The 13,796-nt window shown below is 35.2% G+C and overlaps 2 protein-coding genes across 2 annotated transcripts; one reads left to right on the top strand and one right to left on the bottom strand.

Moving 5' to 3' along the window:
• Positions 1-4,962: 4,962 nt before the first annotated feature.
• On the bottom strand, positions 4,963-10,647 carry LOC110627256 (prohibitin-1, mitochondrial). Its single transcript, XM_021773504.2, has 6 exons — positions 10,407-10,647; positions 9,626-9,812; positions 7,003-7,119; positions 6,181-6,351; positions 5,753-5,965; positions 4,963-5,485 (listed from the first exon to the last, which is right to left on the bottom strand). The coding sequence occupies exons 2-6, from the start codon at positions 9,800-9,802 to the stop codon at positions 5,291-5,293; spliced, it is 873 nt and encodes a 290-aa protein (XP_021629196.1). The 5' UTR covers positions 9,803-9,812; positions 10,407-10,647; the 3' UTR covers positions 4,963-5,290.
• Positions 10,648-11,395: 748 nt separating this feature from the next.
• On the top strand, positions 11,396-12,180 carry LOC110627546. Its single transcript, XM_021773895.2, has one exon. The coding sequence runs from the start codon at positions 11,396-11,398 to the stop codon at positions 12,077-12,079; it is 684 nt and encodes a 227-aa protein (XP_021629587.1). The 3' UTR covers positions 12,080-12,180.
• The last annotated feature ends 1,616 nt before the right edge of the window (positions 12,181-13,796 follow it).

Genomic DNA, 13,796 nt, shown 5'->3' with positions numbered 1-13,796 from the left:
GCCTAGGGTTACAAGTGATATATGCTCCGTATCCTAGCCTAAAGCGAGATAAAATTGAATGGTGGGCTGCTGTAAAAGTCAAAGCACATTCTGTAATTAAACTTTCAACACAGGAAAATACACAACCTGCTGATGAACAATTTCAACAAGATGAAATGGAACACACTGCCATTATTAGAGAAATTGATGATTCAACACAATAATTAAATGATCCAACTGGGGATGTTATTGAAATTGATGATGGTAAAGAAAATGATAAAGATGAAACTATAATAGCAATAGAAACAGATAATGATGATGATAATAATAATGATGACTTAGATGTAGATAGTGAATAAAAGGTATAATATAATTGATCTCTATTTTTACTCTCAGTTATTAAATATGTTCACTACATGTGATTTGTTTAATGTAAATTTATACAGGATGAGAAGACGAGGACGTGGATCTTTATCATGGGGTCGAGGAGACTATGGCAGGGGTAGTGTCCACACAAGTGAATCAGAAAATGTCAATCAAGATTTGGTACAACACACTACTTTGATTCCTAGACCAGACTAGGGTGAGAGATCCACACAGGGTGCTGCATCATGCACTTCTGCTTCAATGCACACATCTGCTACTGCATCAGCTCCCATAGGTTTGCCACCTATTGCATCTACGGCTATATTTGCATCTGCATCTGCTTCTGGTAGTTGTGGACCTACAGGACACAGACCACATATTTCCTTAGTAAACTCAATGCGAGTAAAATTTATAAGTATTTTTAACTATGCATTTAATTTTTGTGCTTATTTCAAACTAATAATTTTGTCAATTATTCTTTTACAGCATGCAACTTTCTGATCCGATTGCTAGGCGGATTACCTTGATCTTCAAAACAAAATTAGTAGCAGATGACTTTTATTGGAAAAATGTACCAGAAGAGGTTGAAGAATTCTATTGGCAAGAATTTAAGGTAATACGAATTTTACAGTACATGTGATTATTTTTACTGTGCATTATTTGTCACTAAATGTAAGTAATTACAGAAATACTTCTTATGAGAGGAGGCAATAGAGCAGGTTATGAAGATAGCTTGGAAGAAGAAAGCTGTTGAGCGCTATCGTAGCCTTATATGTAATATAAGGAATGAGAAGGAGAAGAGGCTATCATTGACAGAAGGAGTAATGGATGCATGGCAATCCGCTTGGGGAGCAAATGAGTATCAAAACCAATGCAAAAAATTTTCAAATAACAGAAAGAGTGAAATAGGTGGATAAGGCGTTGGCCCATCAAGACATTGTGGAGGATCCATATATCAGTATACGCATCAACAACAGATGGTATGTACTATTCATTTTCACTTAAATTTTTTCAAATGCTTTAAATTTTATCCAATTTGTTGTGAATTTATATTCAAACATGTTATTACTATTTATATTTAACTTGCAGCGCGAAAGACTAGGCATAGATCCTCTACCTCATGAGTTATTTGAGACTACTCATAAGAAGAAGGGTACCTCAAAGTTTGTTGATGCACGCTCAAAAGTCATTCATGTGAGAAATTAAATAAATTTATAGTAAATTATTTGATTTATAGTTTATACTGTTATATCACATGGTTTTTTTTTTTTGAAGAACCGCTTTCTGACTTTGAAAGAGCAAGTATCACAGACAGATAATAACAGTACTAAAGCATCTCACATTGATGAGGCTCAGTTATACTTTGAGGCAGTAGGTGGAGAGAAAAAAAGAAGGGTGTACAGTCTTGGATCACAGGCTTCAATTTTCTTCCCAAACAAGCCTTCTGCTAGTACATCCTTCACATTAGCTCAGCAAAATCAGGATCTTCAAGATGAAATGGCTAATCTCAGACGCAAGCTACAGGAGTGTGAGGATAATGAATAAGTATTGCATGAGCAAAACGTGCGGATTACCTCTAAGCTCTCACAGGTGAAGGATTTACTTAGGCAGCTCGTGAGTCAAGGGTAAGACAGCCAACCTTCAGCTCCTGGTGAGGGAACTTCTGCACATCCTCCTGATCAAGCAGATGAAGCTAATGATGAGGACGAGGACGAGAACACTACACATTTATAGTTTCTTTTTTCATTACCCATATGTATTAGAATAATAAATAATTTGTTAATTTTTTTAGTTTAAAATTGCACAACTTGATACTTGGATATATGTTTGATTTGATTTACATAATATATGATATTGGATTTGAGTTTATTCATTATATGTATGACATCTAGTTTTTACATTTGTTATTGAGATGAGTTATAATAGTTAAGTGTATTTACAGGTTAAATTGTCCGGTTAGAGTATATAATTTGTAATATTTTATTGTAATTTTATAAATAATAATGGATTAGTAACGGATTAAGTTGTTAATGGTCCGTTAAAAATAGTAATGGAAAATTTTGTTACTGCTTTTTCAAAATTAGTAACAGATTTCTGTAACAGAAAAATTCGTTACTAAAACCAACGAAAAGGAAATCAAATTTAATAACGGATTTTCCGTTACAAATCCGTTACTAAATTAATAATGGATTGCATTAGTAACGAGGTTTGCTATAACGGAAAGTTCCAATTACAAATCCGTTATTAAAACTAATTACTAAAACCAACTAAAAGGAAATCAAATTTAGTAATGGATTTTCCATTATAAATCCGTTACTAAATTAGTAACGGATTGCATTAGCAACGAGGTTTGCTATAACGGAAAGTTCCAATTACAAATCCGTTACAAAATAGTTTTAGTAACGGATTTTTAATAATTAGTAACAAAAATTTCCATTACTAATCCGATAAATTTTTGTAGTTTCATACCACTCTTCATCTCCCCCTCCTCCCCTTTTTCTTCTGCACAAATTGCATTTAAGGTTTTGGGTTTGCACTGATGCCCAGGAAAATATTTGTCTCCACACCTAAAGCAGGATTTTAGTGGGTATTTGGTGGGAGTTTGGAGAGTTTTAGAGGCTGTGGTAGAGAAATTACAGGTTGAGAGCCTAAAATACCTTTCTCTTTAGCTTGATTGAACTGATTCTGGGCTAAAAATAATACTTTGTCATTTCCAGAAACTGTTTGTGATGCTCTGTTTCCACCCTCACTGGAACTACTAGTTTCTTTCCCTTTCTCCGATACATGCTTAATCATCAAGGATCGCACTAAGCCAAAATCACATTAGTATCTCGAGAGTTTTTCTGCACCTCCTCTTTAAATTCTTTCAGTTCGTCGTTGTTCTTTTGGGTGTTCTCTTGGAGTATTCTAAGTTGTTCTTCTAACTCCGCGATCCTCACCATCTCCTGACTTACTATGGCTGATCGAATCATGGATTCGAACTTCGAAAACAATTGCCCACAATCTGGTTTCGAATTTCGAAAACAAGCGCCCACAATTTCGCTAGCTCTAATACCAAATGTTAGGGCAATAGCTTTAATAGGTTGAAATAAGGCGGAATAAAGAGAAATGTAGAAGAAGAAGAGAGAAGAATTGAGAAGAAGAGACTGTTTGGATAGAGAAGAAGGTTTTAGATGGAAGCAGGTAAGCTGTACGTGTGTTGTGCTGAGATATATACTATTTCTCAGTAACTAACTTGACAGCTGTCCACTTATAGCTATAACAACCTCACTACTATCTGTAACAGCCTATAATAGCCATAATATTCCCTACTATACATTTAAATTCCTCTTATTTCTATATTTCTTCCTAGAATATGTGACAGACCAATGATCCACAATTATAGCAGAAGTCTGGTAATTTCTTATTTGAATTGAATCCATTGAACGCAGTCCTCTTGATTCTTGATGTGAAATCATAAATCCAAGTGCTTCTCTAAATTTACTATAGTTTGGACCAGAGCATGTTAGGATAACCCACAATTCTATCATTCGTTAAACCAAAATCTAGAAAATCTCTTGCGAAATTACTTATGGTTTTAGCATTATTTTGTGTGATTTTGTTTGATGGAAGTCCCTCTATTTAAATCCATTAGGGAGATTGGATAAAAGGGATATCATGCAAGCTTACATTTGGTGGCCATTCCATAAGACACAACAACTGGTTATGGATGTTCCAAGGTTTGTTGTTGAGGACATAATACTTATCTACCTAATGGCTGAAGCAAAATAAAAATTTATTCTGTCCTTGTGGTATTGTTTTGAGCTCCATCCTCATATGCTATGTTTTGCTTAGGACTACTTGAACTATGGCCACACTGGAAGTTCTGTTGGAAATGATTTTCCCAACCAGAACTCTCTTCTATAGGGCTCTACTCGTTTTGGAGTCTGTTTTCCATTTCAGGACATTGCTCGTTTTGGAGTCTGTTCTCCGTTGCAGGATGTTATTTTCACAATGCATATTTTTCACCTTATGGATTAAGTCAACTATAATTTGGTCACTGATCGACATGAAGGAAACAGAGAGAAGTTTAAGGTAGGTAAGGTTGGTGGTAGGACTTAATGAGGGAGATGAGAAGGATTAGGTGACGGGGAAGAGAAGAGTGCCTACAAAGAAAGATCACCTAAGGTGATCAAGAGAAACCAGGAAGTAAATCCAAATCAGAGGATTTTTTTTTTTGTTTATCGAAAAGGTCAATATATATATATATATATATATAAAAAATTTTTTTGAGAAAAATATATTTATTGAGAATAAAAATACACGGTCATAGCCTAGATATAATATAAAGCCTCTAGGCCCAACAGAAGAGATACAAACAGAGGGATTCAACCCAAAGAGCTTTAACCCTCACTATGAAATCGAGTTATGTGCATTTTTTATACACCAAAGAAAGTACCTAAAAGAATATTCTCATTAATAATGAAAAGCTCACTTTTTTTCTTTTTACCATCTCAAACTACAAGTCACTGTTCCTTTTAAAATAATAATTTATTTATTAACTATTAACATATCTTACTTAAATATATATATATATATTAAAAAGTTTTAAAAAATCAAATTATTAAGTAAAAAAAATAAAATAATTAAAATTTATTATTTAAATATATAACTACAATTTTTTTTAATTCATATGAAAATATTATCAGGCAAAACAAGCATCCCACTAATGATTACCTTCCAATTTAAATATCCCATTAAGTTCCTAAGGAGACTATGCATCTCCAATTATGATTCTCACGTCATATCTAAACCCCCTGCTTGGCTGTTTCAAAGGATCCATTAAAACAAATGAATTTTTTTAAAAAAAAAAAAAAGTCCCATGTCACCATTAATAGCTCAGGAAATATTCCCAATTGCTTGCTCTTGGATTGGAATGAAAACACCAAGATAAGAAGAGAGATGCCTATTTCTTCCCATGAACCTCCAACTCCATCTTTTGAAGATTCAGTAGCAGATCTTCTGAATTCAGGAAAACCTTGTTGGCTGAATTTGAGATCGTCTGAGCAACATCTCTTGCCGCTTCTATCTTCCTAAGTGTGATAAATGCAGGATTGTTTGCCATAGCCTGACCTATCAGCTGGGCACTCGTGGCCTCTCCCTGTCAACCACAGAGGTAGAAATAATTTGATGGGGTTGTGAATTTGAAGGTTAACACTCAGAGAAAAAAAAAATAAAAACAATAAAAACAATAAGAAAATGGATTCTGCACTCACAACCCAATCTACCGCTGCAAACTAATTTTTCTATATAGAAACTGGTGCCAGGGCCATGGATAAACCTTGGGAGATTAATCCATTATTTTGTTCATTTTTCCTGCAGCGGCTGATAAGTCAAGTAGATGTGAACTAGGTATTTCTTTTCTCACCTCTGCTCTAATAATAGCACTTTTCTTGTCTTGTTCAGCTTTTTCCACGATAAATTTAGCCCTCTCAGCTTCTTGTGCAGCCACCTGTTTCGCTTCAATTGCAGCAGTAAATTCTTTCCCAAAAGTCAGGCTTGTAATGGATACATCATCTAGAGCAATGTTAAAGTGGGCTGCTCTTTCTGTCAAAATCTTCCGTATTTCTCTGCTAACAGCCTACCAAATATTGTCAGAGGTCTCCAATGAAAATAATCCTTGGACAAACATAGAGAAACAAGCACCAGAAAATAATTTTGAGAATGTGTAAATGCATGCTTGATGAACTGTGAAGTATTTACACAAACTGCACTACTACAAACTTTTAGACAAGGATGTGATGGAACAAAAGATAACAAGTTGCATCAGAGATCCAAATAGTTAGGATTCATTACCTCTCTCTGAGTAATAAGCTGGCTGGCATTATACTGTGCAACCACAGTTTTCAACGTTTCATGAACGATAGAAGGCAGAACTCTTTCATTATAGTTTTCACCAAGTGTTCGATAAATTGTAGGCAATTGCGCTGCCACAGGACGAGTAAGAACTCGAAGCCCAATCTTAACCTGTACAGCAATTTTAAGACCTAAAGTTTCAAACATTTGGATTCTAAGGATTATTAATAATGAACAGCAACAGAGAACACCAACAGAGAACACCAAGAATAAGCACAAATAATAGGCAATAATCATTGACAAATGAAAAAGAATGGCAACCATCAGCTATTAGAACCTAATCCAATGGTACGCAAGGAAGTACTAAGTTTGAAGATTTAAAAAGAAAAAAAAAAGGAAAATCTAAGTTGGACAACATACATGAGAGAGAGAGAGAGAGAGAGAGAGAAGAAATGGGGGAGGAGGGAAGTTAGTAATGAGCTTCCAAGGTTTCCTAAACACAGAAACCTGAAAGCAAGGTCAAAATAGCATAGATTAGAAAGACTATGAAAAGCATATTAGAACAAAGGGAAGTTGGAGAATCTCCTAGGGGCACGTATAATATCAAACATCTTTAGCAGAAAAAAAAAAACAAGGCCCAAAATATAAAATTTGGGAACCAATAAATAATTATGATAAAAATGGTCCAGCTGAGATTTCAAAATTGGAAGTTTCAATAATTTTTTTAACTGCATCAGATAAAAAAAAAATCTTACAAATGAGAATTCTATACCAATTTGCTACAAACTAAATACACGAAAAATGAAGGCAGAATAAATTTACCATTTGGAGATCACGACTCCCTGAAGTACTCTCTACCAGATGGGGTCGCGTCCGGACATCATAAATGACTGGGCGTTCAAACCATGGAATGATAAGGTGTGTTCCTTCTGGGTAAACCTGCACGATCAACAAGCAAATTGTCCTAGTAAATATTAAAATCCAGAAATTAAAAAAATAAAGGGTAAATTTTTGAAAAATGTTAGCAATATCATGGTAAGGAGCAATATTATCCAGAATAAGTTGAAAAGCCAAATTGTCAAGACCAATTGAGCACTATAACTCTGCCTTCTATTACTCAGTGCCTCATCCTCAACCCAATCAATGCCGAAGCAAAACAAAATTCTCGCATGAGATGCCAGAAAAACTAAAGCGCCTCAAAAGAATATACAATGTCATCACCATAATGCAGAACATTAGTACAGAAGAATGTCAAGGTGCCAGTAGCTCTCACAGTACCAATCTACAGAAATGATTAAGACAAGATATGGTCCATTCAACAAGAACAAATGAAGGTAAAGCTTGAAAACACTCGCTAACAAATTAGTAGAGGACCATAGAGACTGATTTTCTCTGTTACTAACTGTTATTGCCATTATCAGTTTCTATTGAGCCTTTTCTTCTTTTCTTTTCTTTTTTTTTGGTTGGGGGGGGGGGGGGGGGTGTTGCTGAATGAAAGTAGGATCAAAAGGGCAAAATTAAGGGTAATGAGAAGTGCAGGTACATAGAGACCATAAGTATTCAGCAGCAAGCAACATATCAAAATACTTAGAACTGGTTACACTACTTAAAACTAGCCCCTCCCAGCATACTTCTTAACATTAATCACATGAAAATTAAACTATATATCATAAAGTTTACGAAAACAATAATAAAAAAAAGTGAAGATAGTTGGATGTAGAAAATATTTACTGTTACATTAAAATGGAATGAGCTGCCTGATGAGGGTTTATCCAATTGGCAAGACTCGATCAACACTCCCATTAGGTGAAGTTCCAAGTTATACCAGCCGTCCCTCATGGTGGACGATCTGGAAATTCTACTTTAATCCCTAAATGCGGTTGGTAGTTTGCATAGTGCTTTGACTGCTGTTTCCATCAATTTTTATACAATGAACAGTTTTTTTAATACTTCTTTATTACTCCCCTAATGTGCACTGCCTGCTTTTCAATCTACCACTATTTACTATGTTTTAGACAATGTTCACATTTCCCTCTATTCTTTCTATAATTCCAAGGTTGCATGTCCAATAATATTTTTTAATTGGCCCCTCATGTATACATCTTTTCACTGCACAAGGACTTACTTTTTCCTCATAATGGAATAGATGACCCAATAACATTACTTCTTTAGTTCGTCTCACTTTTCTACAATACATTTTCCTCCTGAGAAGCAAATCTAATTTCAGTGTACTTGTTAGAGATGTGGAGAATTGCAGAAATGCAAGAGGGAAATGCAGAGGTTAGAATCATGTTGATGGACAGCTGGCAAAAAGGGGGAATATTCTAGAAGAGAAGGCTAACAGAATGAGTATAAAGAGAAAGAAGGGTGATGAGAGAAGGCATCAGAGTATTCTAGAATTTTTCTCTGTTTTCAGGGGGGCAGAATTTTCTCTGCACGAGGATCTATCCCTAGGAGCTCTTGGCAGCCATTTCCATTATCATATTTGCTTTCTTCTTATTTTTCAGCATCTATTGCTAGTGACAAAAGGGAGAAAAGGAGAAATCAGTTCTTCATAGTTCTTAACTCTATCAGTACTATTCACTATTTTTTAAATTCAATAAGTATATGCATTAATTATTAACTTAACTTAATCTTATATAAAAGCCAACAATTTTTCTTCAATAGATTAAATAAACTTTAAAAAATGAAAATAATATACTTATAGTACTGCCTAAAAGATGCAGTAACAGAATTTTAATTTAATGATAAATAAATATTCCATAACAGTCTTGGTATAGAAAATAAAGACAAAATGACCTTTATTTTAGAACTCAATGGTTCAAGTGATACTAGGATACATGTATAGATATTTGTATATAAAGCTGTCTACTGATAAAAATTAATTGTTTGATTAAATAAATATAGAAGTGAGTTAAATTGTTAAAACATTTTTTACAAGGATGGTGGACTCAATATAAAAATAAAAGCAAACCACATATCAGTTGTGAGGAAACATTTTGAAATAAATTTAACAATTTATATAATAAATGTTAAATCAGATTTATTATATTATAAACATTTGAGTACTTTTTGACTTATCAAATTTGTATCATTATAAGTTAATATGTTATGGTTATATATATTTCTCAATATTTAATGATAAATGTTATTATTTATTTAAATATAATTCCTTCATCTAATTTTAAACATATATCATCTCAAAAGATATCATTAAAATGAACGATTTTACCTGATGCATAGTATGGGTGGCATGCTAGTAAGTTAAGAATGCTTATGAAACATAACAAATAATCAGAATGGAACAAGTACTAGAGAAATATGGGAAAGGAAAATTAAATGTCCAACAGAAAACCATATATGAGAAGTCATTTCTGATGACAAAGTTCTAGTTGGATATGAACTTCCTCACAAATTAAAATGTGAAGTATAATAAAGTAATTACCTTGTCTTTGACTCCAACAATACGGTTGAACACAATGGCCCGATGCCCACCCTCAACATTGTAGAGACTGTTAGCAGCTGCATACATGCCAATACCACCAATAACACCAAGCTTAAGCAAAGTGGATGCTGCACCACCACCTGGCACCTTAGGAACTTTGACATTGTTGAAATTCATTTTTCCAAATCTGAGAGAATAGCATATTGATGTTAAAAGAATAGAAATAAAATATAAGTACTAAAAAATTGTGTGAGGATGTAAGCTGCAATTTGAGAACAAAGATGTGAAGGGAAACATAAGATTTTTCATGGATAGGCGGCCAGAGTGACCTCTTAGAAAATACATTTTCCATCAAAGTATGGATAAAGGTAAATTGAGTCAACTTCTGCTAGAGGAAATACGTGGGGTAAATCCTTGTACAAACTCCCACAGGGCAGAAATCTACATTTCTAGTAATGGTATGCTATCTAACTTAATCTAACCAGAGGAAGCTTATACCACATATAAAATTGTGATACGTCAATTGCTTTGAAGTCCTGACTTTACATACAACTGTCAGTACATTTACATAAATGTTGGTATTCCAAGAATTTCAGAAATCTCACATTAACATTTCAATAAAATTCAAAAACCCATTTCCATAATCTCACTAAATCAACTCTCAACCCATTCACAGTAGCCTTTCTTTCAACAAATTTTCAATAAATCTCACAAATACAACCTCAACACACAAATCTTAGAAAGCACACATATGAAACCACAATCTCAAAACCCATTTAACCTGCAGTTACTGAGGACGCAGTGATGAGCAACGGCGGCGAGATTGAGGACGAGGAGCAGCACCGGAAGGCAGCGGAAGCAGCAACGAGGACCAGAGGAAGCGGCAGAGGAGAGCGAAGAAGCAACCAGGTTGACAGCGTGAGGAGCAGACGTCCGATCAACGGGAGGCTGGAGAAGCCGAGGGGACGGGCGGCAGTGTTGAGAGTTGAGAGAGAAATATTTGGATTCTGTATTTAAGGGTTTCTGTTTGATAAAAGGATTTAAGGGTTTTAGTTTTATTGTTTAACTTTTAATTAAGATTTTTTTTTATATTATTTAAAATATTTTATAGATAAAATATATATTTTAATATTTTTATTTGTCAATATTTAAGTTAATTTTAATCGTATTTAATAAACCACTAAATTTTAAAAAATATAATTTTAAATATTTAAATTTTAAAAAATATTATTTTAAACACTTAAAATTAAAAAAAAAACTTTTAAATATAACTTTAAAATCATAAATTTAAAAAATTATTTTTAAATATAACTTTAAAACTATAATTTTAATAAAATATATTTAAAAATAATATTTTTTTTTAAATTTAAGTATTTATAATTAAAATTAAAATATTTAATAAATAAAAAATACTCCAATATGGGTGTAAATATGTATTTAGTCATATTTTATATTATATGAATATTAATTTTGTTCTTCCGTTATAACTTTTTGGTTAAACTGTAATTTAGTCTCTCTGATTTAGTGAAATGTAACATTTTGTCCCTTTGTTTTAAAAAATCATCAATTTAGTCACTGTGATTTTTAAAAACTATACCATTGGTCCCTCCCGTTAGATTTTCAGTTAAAGTCGCCGTTAATCTTAGTTAAAAGACTAAAATACCCATTATTAATATCATTCTCTTCTTCTTCTTTACACCCGCATCCCAAACTTAGAAATGAGCACTAGCCTGAATGGCAGCTTTAGGCGAAGGAAACTAATCCCTCGAAATGTCGCCACCTGCACAACCGAGCACTAGCCTGAATGGTGACCACAGACCATTACGCCCACCGCAGAGTTCAAACACCCACCACCACCATCCTTACTACCCAACGTCGTCGTCTTCCAAGTCAGCCTCCTTGAAAGGTTGTTGCTGCTGCTGTTGTCTCTTCCTTCTCTTCTCCTTCCTTGCTCTCCTTGTTCTCGCTATCTTTCTTATCATTATTCTCACCGTCAAGCCTAAGAAACCTGAGTTCGATCTCCAACAAGTCGGGGTCCAGTACATGGGCATCCCCGCTTCTAATCTCAATTCACTTGACCCGACCATCGGCACAACCACCATGACCACTGGCGCCACCACCGCTTCACTCTCTTTAACTATCCACATGCTATTCACTGCCGTTAATCCCAACAAGGTAGGGATCAAGTACAGCGAGTCTAAATTCACTGTCATGTATCATGGGATTCCTTTGGGGAAGGCTTCGGTTCCTGGGTTTTATCAGGAGGCTCATAGCGAGCGGCAGGTGGAAGCCACCATCTCCGTTGATCGCTATAGCTTGATCCAGGCCAATGCTGTTGATTTAATCAGGGATGCTTCGCTGAATGATAGAGTGGAGCCTCGGGTTCTGGGTGAAGTTGGTGCTAAGATCCGTGTTGTAGACTTCGACTCACCTGGAGTCCAGGTCAGCCATTAGCCATCCTTCTTCTCTTTTCTATCTTTCAGCATCAGCTTTTCTTTTTTACTTCTAAGATTGGCTTTACCTTGCATTAAATATCCAACATTGCTCATTTCTAATTTTGGCTTATAATTCCTCTTCCCTAAGTTAATTTTGGTTCTAGTTTCTGAAAAATTGGATGTGGGTTCTTTTCTAGGCATGGATTTTTGGTTGCTAACTAAATTTTGGCTTCTGGGTTCTTCTCTACGAATAAGACGTTTGACATTGCTGCTCCTTCTTTTGCTTCCTCTGCTGATAATCGGTTCACGTTAAATACTCTGCCTGATTCAACCCAGTTCAAACACCACCGTAAGATTAAAAACAAAAAGTACCTGCAAGTTAATAAGCGGAATATGCAAAATTCAAATCTTCAACACCATAACAAAGATGTGATGCGTTAAAAATCACAGAATAAAAAGGCAAAAAGAATTTTTTTTTTCTTTCTGGAGAGAGAAAGAAAGAAAATGTACAAAGTCGTGGAAAGTATTGAAGAAGAAACTGATATGGGTATTTTAGTCTTTTAACTAAAATTAACGGTGATTTAACTGAAAATCTAACGGGAGGGACTAATGGCATAGTTTTTAAAAATCACAGTGACTAAATTGAAGGTTTTTTAAAACAGAGGGACGAAAGATTATATTTCACTAAACCAGAGGGACTAAATTACAGTTTACCCTAACTTTTTTATAGACAAATTTTATACTTTATATACTAATGATAGTCTGAAATCTAGAAAATATGATTTTATGATGGTTGAGTAAGCTTGATCTCAGAGAAGAATGTTTCCCCCCTTTTATTCTTTTCCTTTATCTGTCAGTAACGTGTAACGGCTTCACTGCCATTGGGCCACCTGTCTCTGCCATATGGATACGGACGTACGAGAATATCAGATATCTGCTCCATGCGTAATGGCCATTTAATTCTCTCATGGCACGCATGCGGATGGACCCACTAGGCGGATGGGCTGGCTACTTCTTCTCCTCCAGACTGGGCCGAAAGATGAGATTAGGACTGAAGCCCAGGGGAGGTCTGATCTTAGGGCCGAACAGACTAGGCCGGCCCATTAAGAAGACTTAGAAGCCTTAAAATGGGGACTGTCGTTATGAGCCCGGCCTCGTAACAGGATGGTGAAATTCAGCGGTCATCAATTGCCCCTTTACCTTCTCATCAGTTATTGCACGAATAATGAGGGGGTAAATATCGAGAGTCATTATGACCGCGCCGCCCAAGGACAGTCCTCCTCAAAACATCTTTTCGTCTCATTGTTGTTTCAAATTTCGAATTCTCTGTCTTCTCCAAACTCTTACTTTCCTCTGTTCTCCGTGCGCATTGCTAGCTCTGTTCTTCTGCCTTCATTATTTTCAAGGTACGCTCTTCATTCTTCCATGGATAGCCCAAATCTCCCTAACGTCGTTAATCTAGAGTCTAGCATCACTGTAACAGCCCGGAAACCGAACTGCCACCGGCATTAGGATCCAGATCGACTTAAGGTCGCCGGGACCCGTAGTAAGCCTGCTATCTTGTCTGTATACCTGTGAAATCCCATACATGATCATACATTTTCTGTAAAAACATAAAACTTTTCTTTCTTCCAAGGCTTAACCTGTGCATGCACTCTCTCTGTGCTCTACCAATCCCTACTAGAGCTCCTCATGGCTCTAGGCGGATCAATCTCATAATGTTAAGCCTGGTTTTG

The sequence above is a fragment of the Manihot esculenta genome, chromosome 12 (assembly GCF_001659605.2).
Source record: "Manihot esculenta cultivar AM560-2 chromosome 12, M.esculenta_v8, whole genome shotgun sequence".
Taxonomy (NCBI): domain Eukaryota; kingdom Viridiplantae; phylum Streptophyta; class Magnoliopsida; order Malpighiales; family Euphorbiaceae; genus Manihot; species Manihot esculenta.
This window is presented reverse-complemented; position numbering and strand designations above follow the sequence as displayed.